This window comes from Gallus gallus, chromosome 9 (assembly GCF_016699485.2).
Source record: "Gallus gallus isolate bGalGal1 chromosome 9, bGalGal1.mat.broiler.GRCg7b, whole genome shotgun sequence".
Taxonomy (NCBI): domain Eukaryota; kingdom Metazoa; phylum Chordata; class Aves; order Galliformes; family Phasianidae; genus Gallus; species Gallus gallus.
In genome coordinates this window covers 12893646-12908743 of record NC_052540.1, presented here as the reverse complement: position 1 = coordinate 12908743, position 15098 = coordinate 12893646, and the positions used below count along the sequence as shown (strand labels likewise).

The 15098-nt window shown below is 54.7% G+C and overlaps 1 protein-coding gene across 50 annotated transcripts in view; it reads left to right on the top strand.

Annotated features, from left to right (window-relative positions):
- FCGBP (Fc fragment of IgG binding protein) overlaps positions 1-15098 on the top strand; it is a 90803-nt gene that overhangs the window by 15008 nt on the left and 60697 nt on the right. For all 50 annotated transcript variants that reach the window (XM_040705797.2, XM_040705786.2, XM_040705749.2 and 47 more), the window contains exons 15-41: positions 72-343; positions 1442-1591; positions 2208-2464; positions 2556-2640; positions 2760-2840; positions 2954-3195; positions 3289-3572; positions 3672-3949; positions 4197-4792; positions 4963-5533; positions 5671-5870; positions 5966-6346; positions 6712-6998; positions 7582-7853; positions 8659-8808; positions 9415-9671; positions 9775-9859; positions 9979-10059; positions 10173-10414; positions 10508-10791; positions 10891-11168; positions 11416-12011; positions 12182-12752; positions 12890-13089; positions 13185-13565; positions 13931-14217; positions 14801-15072. In XM_040705797.2, coding sequence (XP_040561731.1) covers positions 72-343; positions 1442-1591; positions 2208-2464; positions 2556-2640; positions 2760-2840; positions 2954-3195; positions 3289-3572; positions 3672-3949; positions 4197-4792; positions 4963-5533; positions 5671-5870; positions 5966-6346; positions 6712-6998; positions 7582-7853; positions 8659-8808; positions 9415-9671; positions 9775-9859; positions 9979-10059; positions 10173-10414; positions 10508-10791; positions 10891-11168; positions 11416-12011; positions 12182-12752; positions 12890-13089; positions 13185-13565; positions 13931-14217; positions 14801-15072 — 7640 coding nt within the window. The remainder of the gene's footprint in view (positions 1-71; positions 344-1441; positions 1592-2207; positions 2465-2555; positions 2641-2759; positions 2841-2953; positions 3196-3288; positions 3573-3671; positions 3950-4196; positions 4793-4962; positions 5534-5670; positions 5871-5965; positions 6347-6711; positions 6999-7581; positions 7854-8658; positions 8809-9414; positions 9672-9774; positions 9860-9978; positions 10060-10172; positions 10415-10507; positions 10792-10890; positions 11169-11415; positions 12012-12181; positions 12753-12889; positions 13090-13184; positions 13566-13930; positions 14218-14800; positions 15073-15098) is intronic.

The following is a 15098-nucleotide window of genomic DNA, read 5'->3' as shown; positions in this document are numbered from 1 at the left end:
CTATTACTCTTGAGGTTTACCTTGCAGGGTTGAGCAAAATATAAGTATACTGCTGTTTATTTTTAATACAGATGTAATCCAGTTGCAGTTGTACCACCCACCTGTGACACAGGAAAAGAGAAAGAATACGAAGAAATCTGTAAAATTATTTTGAAAAATAGTGGACCTTTTGAGGCTTGCCATTGGTACATTCCACCACAGCTGTACTTTGAGAGCTGTGTCTATGACCTGTGTGCCACAGAGGGGAATTCTGAACAATTCTGCAAAATTTTAGAGGCATATGCTGCTGCCTGTGAGCTTGAAGGTGTAAATCTGGGAGAATGGAGAAAAGATACCATCTGCGGTAAGTTATAGGTCATTCAGCAAATAGACATCCAATTATATCCTCATGTTACAAATGTAAACTCAAATGACTAAAGAGCTGAACAGAAATTCTGAAAGGGCAATTCAGGAAGACAGAAATATTTTGGTTTTTTAGCATCTGAGGAAATCAGTCTTCTAATCTACACCTGTAATGGTCATTCAGTGTTCACTTTAAGCCATAATGTTTAAACATTTTTAACATGTTCATTATTGGATCATGAAAGCTGGCATATGCTGCCAGTTAAATGATCACCCAAGGAAAACTAAGCACTTACTGGTTTCTTCCAAACCAAGTTATTGTGTTATTTCCAAGCAAATCACCACTTTGGCTCCATTAAAATATTTCACATTTTTGAGAAGGGTTAATACAACATTTACAGAACTGGTCTACAGCTCCAGATTTGCACCAAATGTGAAATAACTTAAGAATTGTATAGAGTATTAAAATTAATAAGGTATCCTGCAAGTTAAGGCCCATTTAGCCTCCCAGACATAACACTGTTTGACCCTTATTATCTGCGTGGACATAGAAGTCAACACAGTAGTAAAGTTGGAGACATGAAACTGCTTCTTCTGTACTACAAGATGTGACTGCCAAAACCAGCAGAAGGAACAGGATGAGTCTATGATATCAAAAGGCATCCCATAACCTCTTTCTAGCTCAGACAGCATTTCTCATCGCAGGTTAGAAACCATAAAAAAACTGTCAGACCATTCCCATTTACAGTGTTTAGATTTCTACCCAAGCTACACTTTGAACAGCTGAATACCACTGTTCCAAGTAGGAGAGCTTTGAGTGACCAAAGATTAAGACTGTGGCACAGTGTAAAAACTGAGGATATTAGAGCATTATGGTAACAACTGAATAACGGACTTGCCAAATAACAGACACTTTCAGACACTTAGAATTTCATATTTTATTATCCATCCTTCTGTATGGATTAATTCTACTCATTCCATAACATCTTCCAATGTTTAATGGACATGAATGCATTAGATCTGAAAGGATATTATCAGAACAGAGAGAAGATTCCAGACCTCATTGTGGAAACTGCTTTTCTTTCTGCAACATATATAGCTGCACCAACAGCCTGCAATATGTCCTGCACATTTGATGTTGACTTCTGTGAGTGGGAACAGGCGATCAATGACAACTTTGACTGGATAAGGAACAAGGGACCAACACTCTCACCAAATACCGGCCCTCCCCATGACCACACAACAGGAGGTAGGAACAGAAAATGCTATCTGGTTCTATTTCAGATACAGCAATCTTTGGGAAGAGCACAAAGAGGCTCTTCTAACAGGAAATCCAGGCAACTTATTTCTTGAGCATTGTCCAGAGCTTTCTGCAGCAGCCAGGAATTTGTCTTGGGGTGGATGAACAGTGCAGCACATTTATGGGCATGTAATGTTTGTAACATATGTTTGTAGACTCAGCTGCAGAAAGGCTTCAGCAAACCATATGCAGGCTGACACTGGATCACTTCAGAGCCTGCCTGTACTTCAAGATGCTAGTTTTTCCCAAAGCAGAACTACAATTTAATCTGCTGGAAATCTATTTGGGAAGCAGAAATTTAGTGGCAGTGCTGGGTGGAGGTATACTGAAGTATTACAGACTGGCTAATTGTTCATACTCCCACACCCCACTCGTACTGGCCAGAGCTGTCTAGACACGACCTGTTCTGTTGATAAGTGATCTAGTCTCAGTAGCATGAATACTTTTTGCTGACTACTGTCATTATATCTCCCAGAAAACTGTACTAGCACAAAAAATGTAAATGAAGTAAATTAGCCTTCTCCTGGTTCAACAATATGAGAAACTGTCACTGTGTTATTTCCAGATGGGTATTATATCTACTTGCAAGGAAACGAGCACAAGCCAGGTGAGACAGCCATCTTGGTCAGCACAGTTTGCAATTCAACGGGACCACACTGCTTCCGCTTCTGGTATCACATGTACGGAGTGGCTGAAACCATGGCCCTGCGGGTGTACGTTCTACACAACGAGATATCGACACTGGTATGGAAAGAAGCAGGAAGCAAAGGAGACAGATGGATCTTGGGAGAGGTCACAGTGCACAGTGCAGGAAACCTGCAGGTAGGAACAGAGTCTCTAACTGCCATGCGCTTTCAAAAAGCACTCAGTGTATATGGCTGGAAATAATGCTGGAAAAAAACCCTTCTCTTAGATTCTCCTTGAGGGCATGATAGGTGAAGATTTCCGCAGTGACGTAGCACTGGATGATCTGTCCATTGAACAGGGATACTGTCCAGGTACGTGACACTGGCTGGGGAAAGGCAGCCTGCTTGTAGTGGCAGTCAGTGCATTTTCTGCCTTGAACAGGGCGTGGGCAAGGAGGGTTGATTGGCATGTGCCACTGTGTCTTTTGTAGGCGATGTGACCCCAACACCAGGCGCCGGCACCACCACACCTGTGGCAGAAATAACCACACCAACACCACAGCCAGGCTCAGGTGAATGGAGGAGAGCGGTCGTTGGGACGCAGTGCTTTTAGCACTGTAGAAAGGGGAGAAGCGCTGGAAGGAGGTGCCTAACTGAAGGGTTTCTCTGGTGCTTGTTTTGTCAGGAACGTGTGTGGTGGAGGGAGACCCTCACTACCACACATTTGACAAGCAAATCCACAACTTTATGGGCAACTGCACCTACACCCTCTCCAAGCTGTGCGAGAGCAACAGCTCACTGCCCTTCTTCAACGTGGAAGCTGCCAATGAACACCGAGGAGGGAACACTCGCGTGTCCTACGTCCAGTACGTGGACGTTGATGTGTACGGCCAGCGCATAAGGCTTGGGAAGGGTGGCGTGGTGACGGTAAGCACAAAGGGGAGCAGTGGCGGGGCTGTGCCGGGGGAGAGCCGTGCCAAAGGGATTGCTCCAACCCTGTCTGGGTTTCTGTCCTTCCAGGTCAACGGCGAGCCAGAGGTGCTGCCCTGCACCCCATCTGTGGGCGTGCAAGTCTCGTCCAGCGGGTTCTACACCATGGTGACAACAGACTTTGGCTTGAGAGTGAAGTTTGATGGGAACCATCGGGTGGAGGTGACGCTTCCAAGCACCTTTGGGCAGAAGGTTTGTGGCATGTGTGGCAACTACAACGGGATGGCAGCAGACGACTTCCTGAACCCTGACGGGGTGCAGGAGCCAGACTCCACCAGCCTGGGTAACAGCTGGCAGGTGTCTAACGACAGCAGGTGAGTGTAGTGCCCCAGCAGGTCTGGGGAGGGGTGGAGTGGAGCTGCCAGGAGAAGCCCACAGATAACCCGGGGGCTGTTCTCTCTGCCTCACTATAGCTGCTCAGCTGGGACGCAGTCCCCGCCAGCCTGCACTGAAACGGACAAGCAAGTCATTGCCAGCAGCAACTTCTGTGGGCTCCTCACGGACACCAGCGGCCCGTTTGAGGTGTGCCATGCCGTGCTGAGTGCCAGCGGTTACTTCGACACGTGCCTGTATGACCTGTGTGAGCTGGGGCTTGATCGCGAGGCGCTGTGCAACAGCTTGCAGTCCTATGCAGATGCCTGCCAGGCGCTTGGTGTCCAGATCCCTGTGTGGAGGAACGCAACATTCTGCCGTAAGTCAGAAACAGAAAAGCACCCCATTTTCTGAGCTGGTTAGCTGCTGTGAGTGTGGGAGCACCCTTTGTTGGTCACATTGCCGGTGTGGTTCTTTCTATGTAGAAGGCATCCCACTGGGGCAGCTGGGAGGAGCTGTGGGGCGATTGCATCCTTCCAAAGCCCCCAGTGAATCTGGCCTACCTTGGGAGCACTGCGGGTGTAGGATGACTGATGATTTCACTGCTTTTCCTTTTGTCTTGGCAGCCATCACGTGCCCAGCCAACAGCCACTACGAGCCCTGTGCTGCAGCTTGCCCTGCTACGTGTGTTAACCCCATGGCTCCTGTTACATGCGGGTTGCCGTGCGTGGAGGGATGTGTATGCGACAGCGGGTACCTTCTCTACAACAGTCAGTGTGTGCCCAGCCAGCAGTGTGGGTGCTGGCACAACGGGCAGCACTACCCGGTGGGCTCAGAGTTCTGGACGGACAACACCTGCTCGTCCAAGTGCACATGTCCCACGCGAGGAGGCAAAGTCCAGTGCTCCAGTGCATCGTGCCCTGCTGGCCAGTTCTGTGGTGTGCAGAATGGGAAACCCGAGTGCCTGGAACACTCCTACGGCATCTGTCACGTCCACGGGGACCCTCACTACAACACCTTTGACAAGGTGACGCACAACTTCATGGGGAACTGCACGTACACCCTGGCCAAAGTGTGCTCCAACACCTCCGTGCCGTACTTCAACGTTGAGGCAAAGAACGAGCATCGTGGCAACCCCCGAGTGTCCTACGTGCGTGAAGTCGTGGTCGATGTGTACGGAGAGCGCATTACCATACTCAAGCAGGAGAGGAGCCGAGTGCTGGTAAGGGAGTGGGTCTGGCGTGTGCGCGGTGGGTCTGCAAGGCAAGGCTGATCTTTTTGGGCAGGGTCTTACCTGCAAGCAGCAGGAGTTTCTGTGTGAGAAGGGAGCCAGTCCCCATGGGGCTGACGGCCCCAGGGAGTCCACGGTGCATTGCGTTGTGTCTGCCCTAGGTGAACGGTGAGTACCGGACCCTGCCGGTGAGCGCAGCAGGAGGAGCCATCACCGTGAGCAGTAGCGGCCGCTACGTTGTCCTGGAGACGGACTTCAGCCTCCACGTGTCCTACGACGCTGACCACTCGGTGGAGGTGAAGGTGCCCAGCAGCTACTTCAACCTGACGTGTGGCATGTGCGGGAACTTCAACAACCGGAGAGAGGACGATTACATGATGCCCAACGGGCAGCAAGCCGCAGACTCCAATGCGCTGGGGGAGAGCTGGCAGGTCCCAAGCAGTGACAGTGACCCCAGCTGCGGCGTGCCCCCACCAACAGAGCCCTGCCCTGCAGACAAGGAGAAGCTCTACGAGTCCGAGCAGTTCTGTGGCATGCTGACAGCCAGACCAGGCGTTTTTGAGAGCTGCCACGCCGTGATCAACCCGCAGAGCTACTTTGAGACCTGCTCCTACGACCTTTGTGCCATGAGTGGTGCGCAGGAGGTGCTGTGTGGTGCGCTGGAGGCCTATGCTGACGCATGCCAGGCAGCTGGTGTGACTCTGCTCCCCTGGAGGAATGCCACCTTCTGCCGTGAGTACCCACCTTTGGGATGCCAGACACAGTGCGTGTGTCCTGTACCTCTGGCCAGTTCTTTGGTCTTTCCCTTGGCAGAAGGTATTCCCTTCCTTGTGGGCTTTGCTGGCCCTAACGTTCCCTTCCCTTTGCAGCCCTGCCGTGCTCTGCCAACAGCTACTATGACCCTTGCATGACTGGCTGTCCTGCCACCTGCGTTGACCGAGAAGCCCCGCAGAACTGTTCCAAGCCCTGCATGGAGGGCTGTGCGTGTGCCTCTGGCTTCCTCCTCAGCGGTGACACCTGTGTGCCCGAGGCCCGCTGTGGCTGCCTCTTTGAGGGCAACTACTACAGCGTGAGTGAAAACCCTGCCCTGTCTCCCTCTCCTCCCATGGCACTGCTTTGCATCTCCGTCTGTGCTTGACGTGCTCGGGGTTTCTCTGCCTGCAGGAAGGCGAGTCCTTTGTGAGCGAGAACTGCTCTCGCCGGTGCCGCTGTGAAGCCAGCGGCCAGATGGTTTGCTCTGCATTGTCCTGTGGTGAGGAGGAGGTCTGCAAGGTCCAGAACGGCCAGCGGGGCTGTTTCCCAGCCAGCACGGCTGTGTGCCACATCTACGGTGACCCGCATTACAACACGTTCGATGGGAAGCTTCACCACTTCCAGGGCTCCTGCAACTACACAGTGGTGACGGCCTGTGACAACTCCTCCCTTGGCTTCAGCATCACCATTCGCAACGAACATCGGGGCAACCCGAGCTGGACGGCTCTGAACTCTGTGGCACTGTCCATGGAAGGCCTCCACATTGCACTGCGCAAGAAGAAGAACGTCTATGTAAGCCCCTGATTTTTAGACCTGGGATCCACAGATACCCAAAGTACCGTTACGTAGCCGCGTATCCATCCCCTAGAAGAGCTCAATGTTCCCTGAGCCTGCAGGCATGCTCACACGAGGGCACGGCAGGTCTCTGAGCGAGGCAGACACGAGTGCTGGCGCAGAGGCAGGCATCCAACTGGTTTCCCGCAGCTTTTGGTGTGCTGTAGGTAGTAGAGCAGCTGTTGTTCTTGTAGGCCTGGGCAAGGTTTCTCTTGCCATCACTTCCTCTGACTCCTGGCATCACCATTGCAGCAAAGACCAGTGACTTGTCACTGGAGGGGCATCTCTTTATGCTTCTCTCTCCCTCTGTCTTCCTTCTTCAGATCAATGGTGCTCTGGCCACCCTGCCTGCTTCTCCAACGCCCAATGTGAACGTTTCCCTGAGTGGCTCCTACGTGCAAGTCTCTACCAAGCTGGGCCTGCAGCTACAGTTCAACGGGGACCAGGAGCTCCTGGTGAGGGTGTCGGAGAAGCACAAGGGCAAGCTGTGTGGGTTGTGTGGGACATACACGGGCAGCAAGGAAGATGACTTCAGGCGACCTGATGGGGTCGTTGTGCCTGACTTCAATGACTTTGGAGCCAGCTGGATGGTGCCGGATGACGAGTGGAAGTGAGTGCTTGTTCTGTTGCATAGAGGCCAGGCAGAGGTTTGCTGTGAGTGGCCCAAGGGAGGAGGGTTGCTAAGGGCTGTCATGGGGAAGGGGAGAGGAGGCAGCTGTGGGAAAGCGTGTTTGAGCGCATGAAGGCTCCCAGGCAGCAGGCATACGGCCCTCGCATCTTCCCCCTCTGCTCCATCCACCCACGGTGTGAGCGGTGCTCTCTCCCCGTGGGCACTGTGCTCTGGGTCCCTCAGTTACTCCTGTGTAGAGCCGTGCATCCCATTGCAAGCACTGTATCTCACCGTTCCCGACCCCAGAGTGAGGTAGGCTGGGCCGTGAGCACAGTGGTTTTCCCAAGTTACCATGGTCAGTGCTGCCTCTGTCATTTTCCTGAACCCCCGTGAAGCCCCAGAAGGGAACGGTGACTGTGGGCCGCGTTGCTGACCCTTGCAGATGACATCTGTGTGTGCCTTGTCGTAGGGAGGGATGTGGACTCCGCAAAGACTGAGGTTTTGCACGGCACGCCTGTGGGGAACGGTTGTGGCTCAGGTTCACAGGCCGCTGAGAGCTCAGGGCTGTCTGTCTGCTCTGCAGGTGTAACACGACCATCTTCCCGCCTGTGTCCTGCTCCCCCTTGGAGGAGGAGGCAGCTAACAAGAAGTGTGAAGTGCTCACACAAGCCGGTGGCCCGTTCCAGCCATGCCACGCAGTTCTGCCACCCCAGGCGTACTTTGAGAGCTGTGTCTATGACCAGTGTGGCACGGGTGGCAGCACGGAGCAGCTGTGCAGTGACCTGAGTTCCTATGCTGAAGCCTGTGCTGCGGCAGGGGTTGTTCTGGGAGACTGGAGCTCTGGCACGGTCTGCGGTGAGGAATCAGTTTATATTCTTTTCAAGAGCTGCCACTAACTATCTCTTGCATTTCTACTGCACAAAGGCACGCTCAGTTTCCCTTTTTTTGGTGTCTGAGATTTGAGAATTCTTTCCTACTCCCTACTGCAGTGAATCAGCTGGTTTTGCATAGCGTTTTGCAGAGTGACAGTCTGGAATGGCCATAACATTTTTCCTGTGATGTCGTGCCCAGTGTCTTCTTAAGGGCACTGCTTGTCCTTAGTCCTGAAGCAGCATGCCCAGCATGTGGTGTCGGCAGCTTTTTGCCCGTATGAAGGCAAGCATTTCCTGAGGGACGCTGGGCTGTGGTAACACACAGCACATCATGAGAGACTTCAGACTTGCTGCCTCTCTGACTTGAAGTGCTTCTTCCAGTATCAGTTAGAAAGGCTTCAAAGTTGTGGGAAATGATTGCTAGTATTGAGCCCAAGAGAGAGCCCCACTCCTCCCAGGAGACTCAGCAAGGTAGCACCAGTAGAGGCGGAGAGAGGAAGCCTGGGGGACTCGGAGGAAACTGAGGGAGAAAGGAAGAAGCCTTGAGCAATGAACACTGTGCAGTGCCTGGGGTGGAGGCGATGGCTAGAAAACAACCTTCCTCCACTGGCCGTCTGTCCTCAGATTGCTCTCTGCTTACACCAGCACGCTGCCTATGTGCATCTGGTTGGCTGTCCTCACCTGGCCGTAATCATGCCAGGGATACAGGTGTGCCCTGTGGGACACTGGGGAAAGGTTGGCCCACTCTCACTTTTAAACCTCTGCTTTCCTTTCTGCACCATATCCAGCTCCCCCAGCAGCCTGCAACTTCTCCTGCACATTTGATGTCGACTTCTGTGAGTGGGTCCAGGAGCCGTCCAGCAGCATTGACTGGATAAGACACAAGGGACCAACGCCCTCTCCGGATACCGGCCCTTCCTTTGACCACACGACTGGAGGTAGGAACATCAACCAGCACACGGCGGTCATTCAAGCAGAGAGGTGTCCCCGAGAAGATGGTGACAAATGTCTTCTAAGAGCAGATACAAGCCACATATTCCCCGGCCTTGATCCACAGTCCTTTGTAGCAGTCTCCCCCAGGGTCAGAGCCTTCTTTTAAGGAGCTTTTCTGCCCTGGGATCAGTCTGGTACAATCAGAGCAGGGAAGGATCTGCCGGGCAAGGTGGTCAGTAGTAGAAAAAGTGGTGCCGGGCTGTCTCAGGGAAACAGGAACAGGTTTCTTTTAGGGGACACTGGCTTCTCCAGGAGCCAGTGAAGAGTGCCCCCAAAGCTGCAGAGCCGTGGTAGGATTGAGGGGATGCTTTGGAGGTGACGTTGTTGCCCACATCATGCCATACAGCTGTCAGAGCCCAGAGAGCCTGTTTCATTAGAGTGACTTAGGGCTGAGGGAACTGTGGCTAGTGAAGGACAATCTGTTGCTCTTGCCTCCTTTTCCCTGCCTCGAACTGCCACAGGACATGCTCCCAAGACTGCGCTGGGGTGTTCCCTGGGAGTGTTGTCTAGGTTTGATGTCTCATGACGGCATGGCTGGCGCTTTGTTTCAGATGGCTACTACATCTACCTGCATGGCAACGATCCCTACCCCGGCTTTGTGTCACAGCTGGTCAGCCCGGTGTGCAATTCAACGGGACCACACTGCTTCCGCTTCTGGTATCACATGTACGGAGTGGCTGAAACCATGGCCCTGCGGGTGTATGTGGCTCAGGACGGAGAGCTACTGGAGGTCTGGAAAAGCGTTGGGAACCACGGGGACAGATGGATCTTGGGAGAGGTCACAGTGCACAGTGCAGGAAACCTGCAGGTAAGGACAGGGGCTCTAACTGCCATCTGATGCAAAGAGTGCTGTGCAATGTCACTCGGAGCGTATGGCCGGAGCTAATGGTGGAAACCAACCTTTCCCTTAGCTTGTCCTCGAGGGAGAATGGGGGGAAGATTTCCGCAGTGACGTAGCACTGGATGATCTGTCCATTGAACAGGGATACTGTCCAGGTACGCGACACTGGCTGGGGAAAGGCAGCCTGCTTGTAGTGGCAGTCAGTGCATTTTCTGCCTTGAACAGGGCGTGGGCAAGGAGGGTTGATTGGCATGTGCCACTGTGTCTTTTGTAGGCGATGTGACCCCAACACCAGGCGCCGGCACCACCACACCTGTGGCAGAAATAACCACACCAACACCACAGCCAGGCTCAGGTGAATGGAGGAGAGCGGTCGTTGGGACGCAGTGCTTTTAGCACTGTAGAAAGGGGAGAAGCGCTGGAAGGAGGTGCCTAACTGAAGGGTTTCTCTGGTGCTTGTTTTGTCAGGAACGTGTGTGGTGGAGGGAGACCCTCACTACCACACATTTGACAAGCAAATCCACAACTTTATGGGCAACTGCACCTACACCCTCTCCAAGCTGTGCGAGAGCAACAGCTCACTGCCCTTCTTCAACGTGGAAGCTGCCAATGAACACCGAGGAGGGAACACTCGCGTGTCCTACGTCCAGTACGTGGACGTTGATGTGTACGGCCAGCGCATAAGGCTTGGGAAGGGTGGCGTGGTGACGGTAAGCACAAAGGGGAGCAGTGGCGGGGCTGTGCCGGGGGAGAGCCGTGCCAAAGGGATTGCTCCAACCCTGTCTGGGTTTCTGTCCTTCCAGGTCAACGGCGAGCCAGAGGTGCTGCCCTGCACCCCATCTGTGGGCGTGCAAGTCTCGTCCAGCGGGTTCTACACCATGGTGACAACAGACTTTGGCTTGAGAGTGAAGTTTGATGGGAACCATCGGGTGGAGGTGACGCTTCCAAGCACCTTTGGGCAGAAGGTTTGTGGCATGTGTGGCAACTACAACGGGATGGCAGCAGACGACTTCCTGAACCCTGACGGGGTGCAGGAGCCAGACTCCACCAGCCTGGGTAACAGCTGGCAGGTGTCTAACGACAGCAGGTGAGTGTAGTGCCCCAGCAGGTCTGGGGAGGGGTGGAGTGGAGCTGCCAGGAGAAGCCCACAGATAACCCGGGGGCTGTTCTCTCTGCCTCACTATAGCTGCTCAGCTGGGACGCAGTCCCCGCCAGCCTGCACTGAAACGGACAAGCAAGTCATTGCCAGCAGCAACTTCTGTGGGCTCCTCACGGACACCAGCGGCCCGTTTGAGGTGTGCCATGCCGTGCTGAGTGCCAGCGGTTACTTCGACACGTGCCTGTATGACCTGTGTGAGCTGGGGCTTGATCGCGAGGCGCTGTGCAACAGCTTGCAGTCCTATGCAGATGCCTGCCAGGCGCTTGGTGTCCAGATCCCTGTGTGGAGGAACGCAACATTCTGCCGTAAGTCAGAAACAGAAAAGCACCCCATTTTCTGAGCTGGTTAGCTGCTGTGAGTGTGGGAGCACCCTTTGTTGGTCACATTGCTGGTGTGGTTCTTTCTATGTAGAAGGCATCCCACTGGGGCAGCTGGGAGGAGCTGTGGGGCGATTGCATCCTTCCAAAGCCCCCAGTGAATCTGGCCTACCTTGGGAGCACTGCGGGTGTAGGATGACTGATGATTTCACTGCTTTTCCTTTTGTCTTGGCAGCCATCACGTGCCCAGCCAACAGCCACTACGAGCCCTGTGCTGCAGCTTGCCCTGCTACGTGTGTTAGCCCAACGGCACCATATAACTGCAGCTTGCCGTGCGTGGAGGGATGTGTATGCGACAGCGGGTACCTGCTCTACAACAGTCAGTGTGTGCCCAGCCAGCAGTGTGGGTGCTGGCACAACGGGCAGCACTACCCGGTGGGCTCAGAGTTCTGGACGGACAACACCTGCTCGTCCAAGTGCACATGTCCCACGCGAGGAGGCAAAGTCCAGTGCTCCAGTGCATCGTGCCCTGCTGGCCAGTTCTGTGGTGTGCAGAATGGGAAACCCGAGTGCCTGGAACACTCCTACGGCATCTGTCACGTCCACGGGGACCCTCACTACAACACCTTTGACAAGGTGACGCACAACTTCATGGGGAACTGCACGTACACCCTGGCCAAAGTGTGCTCCAACACCTCCGTGCCGTACTTCAACGTTGAGGCAAAGAACGAGCATCGTGGCAACCCCCGAGTGTCCTACGTGCGTGAAGTCGTGGTCGATGTGTACGGAGAGCGCATTACCATACTCAAGCAGGAGAGGAGCCGAGTGCTGGTAAGGGAGTGGGTCTGGCGTGTGCGCGGTGGGTCTGCAAGGCAAGGCTGATCTTTTTGGGCAGGGTCTTACCTGCAAGCAGCAGGAGTTTCTGTGTGAGAAGGGAGCCAGTCCCCATGGGGCTGACGGCCCCAGGGAGTCCACGGTGCATTGCGTTGTGTCTGCCCTAGGTGAACGGTGAGTACCGGACCCTGCCGGTGAGCGCAGCAGGAGGAGCCATCACCGTGAGCAGTAGCGGCCGCTACGTTGTCCTGGAGACGGACTTCAGCCTCCACGTGTCCTACGACGCTGACCACTCGGTGGAGGTGAAGGTGCCCAGCAGCTACTTCAACCTGACGTGTGGCATGTGCGGGAACTTCAACAACCGGAGAGAGGACGATTACATGATGCCCAACGGGCAGCAAGCCGCAGACTCCAATGCGCTGGGGGAGAGCTGGCAGGTCCCAAGCAGTGACAGTGACCCCAGCTGCGGCGTGCCCCCACCAACAGAGCCCTGCCCTGCAGACAAGGAGAAGCTCTACGAGTCCGAGCAGTTCTGTGGCATGCTGACAGCCAGACCAGGCGTTTTTGAGAGCTGCCACGCCGTGATCAACCCGCAGAGCTACTTTGAGACCTGCTCCTACGACCTTTGTGCCATGAGTGGTGCGCAGGAGGTGCTGTGTGGTGCGCTGGAGGCCTATGCTGACGCATGCCAGGCAGCTGGTGTGACTCTGCTCCCCTGGAGGAATGCCACCTTCTGCCGTGAGTACCCACCTTTGGGATGCCAGACACAGTGCGTGTGTCCTGTACCTCTGGCCAGTTCTTTGGTCTTTCCCTTGGCAGAAGGTATTCCCTTCCTTGTGGGCTTTGCTGGCCCTAACGTTCCCTTCCCTTTGCAGCCCTGCCGTGCTCTGCCAACAGCTACTATGACCCTTGCATGACTGGCTGTCCTGCCACCTGCGTTGACCGAGAAGCCCCGCAGAACTGTTCCAAGCCCTGCATGGAGGGCTGTGCGTGTGCCTCTGGCTTCCTCCTCAGCGGTGACACCTGTGTGCCCGAGGCCCGCTGTGGCTGCCTCTTTGAGGGCAACTACTACAGCGTGAGTGAAAACCCTGCCCTGTCTCCCTCTCCTCCCATGGCACTGCTTTGCATCTCCGTCTGTGCTTGACGTGCTCGGGGTTTCTCTGCCTGCAGGAAGGCGAGTCCTTTGTGAGCGAGAACTGCTCTCGCCGGTGCCGCTGTGAAGCCAGCGGCCAGATGGTTTGCTCTGCATTGTCCTGTGGTGAGGAGGAGGTCTGCAAGGTCCAGAACGGCCAGCGGGGCTGTTTCCCAGCCAGCACGGCTGTGTGCCACATCTACGGTGACCCGCATTACAACACGTTCGATGGGAAGCTTCACCACTTCCAGGGCTCCTGCAACTACACAGTGGTGACGGCCTGTGACAACTCCTCCCTTGGCTTCAGCATCACCATTCGCAACGAACATCGGGGCAACCCGAGCTGGACGGCTCTGAACTCTGTGGCACTGTCCATGGAAGGCCTCCACATTGCACTGCGCAAGAAGAAGAACGTCTATGTAAGCCCCTGATTTTTAGACCTGGGATCCACAGATACCCAAAGTACCGTTACGTAGCCGCGTATCCATCCCCTAGAAGAGCTCAATGTTCCCTGAGCCTGCAGGCATGCTCACACGAGGGCACGGCAGGTCTCTGAGCGAGGCAGACACGAGTGCTGGCGCAGAGGCAGGCATCCAACTGGTTTCCCGCAGCTTTTGGTGTGCTGTAGGTAGTAGAGCAGCTGTTGTTCTTGTAGGCCTGGGCAAGGTTTCTCTTGCCATCACTTCCTCTGACTCCTGGCATCACCATTGCAGCAAAGACCAGTGACTTGTCACTGGAGGGGCATCTCTTTATGCTTCTCTCTCCCTCTGTCTTCCTTCTTCAGATCAATGGTGCTCTGGCCACCCTGCCTGCTTCTCCAACGCCCAATGTGAACGTTTCCCTGAGTGGCTCCTACGTGCAAGTCTCTACCAAGCTGGGCCTGCAGCTACAGTTCAACGGGGACCAGGAGCTCCTGGTGAGGGTGTCGGAGAAGCACAAGGGCAAGCTGTGTGGGTTGTGTGGGACATACACGGGCAGCAAGGAAGATGACTTCAGGCGACCTGATGGGGTCGTTGTGCCTGACTTCAATGACTTTGGAGCCAGCTGGATGGTGCCGGATGACGAGTGGAAGTGAGTGCTTGTTCTGTTGCATAGAGGCCAGGCAGAGGTTTGCTGTGAGTGGCCCAAGGGAGGAGGGTTGCTAAGGGCTGTCATGGGGAAGGGGAGAGGAGGCAGCTGTGGGAAAGCGTGTTTGAGCGCATGAAGGCTCCCAGGCAGCAGGCATACGGCCCTCGCATCTTCCCCCTCTGCTCCATCCACCCACGGTGTGAGCGGTGCTCTCTCCCCGTGGGCACTGTGCTCTGGGTCCCTCAGTTACTCCTGTGTAGAGCCGTGCATCCCATTGCAAGCACTGTATCTCACCGTTCCCGACCCCAGAGTGAGGTAGGCTGGGCCGTGAGCACAGTGGTTTTCCCAAGTTACCATGGTCAGTGCTGCCTCTGTCATTTTCCTGAACCCCCGTGAAGCCCCAGAAGGGAACAGTGACTGTGGGCCGCGTTGCTGACCCTTGCAGATGACATCTGTGTGTGCCTTGTCGTAGGGAGGGATGTGGACTCCGCAAAGACTGAGGTTTTGCACGGCACGCCTGTGGGGAACGGTTGTGGCTCAGGTTCACAGGCCGCTGAGAGCTCAGGGCTGTCTGTCTGCTCTGCAGGTGTAACACGACCATCTTCCCGCCTGTGTCCTGCTCCCCCTTGGAGGAGGAGGCAGCTAACAAGAAGTGTGAAGTGCTCACACAAGCCGGTGGCCCGTTCCAGCCATGCCACGCAGTTCTGCCACCCCAGGCGTACTTTGAGAGCTGTGTCTATGACCAGTGTGGCACGGGTGGCAGCACGGAGCAGCTGTGCAGTGACCTGAGTTCCTATGCTGAAGCCTGTGCTGCGGCAGGGGTTGTTCTGGGAGACTGGAGCTCTGGCACGGTCTGCGGTGAGGAATCAGTTTATATTCTTTTC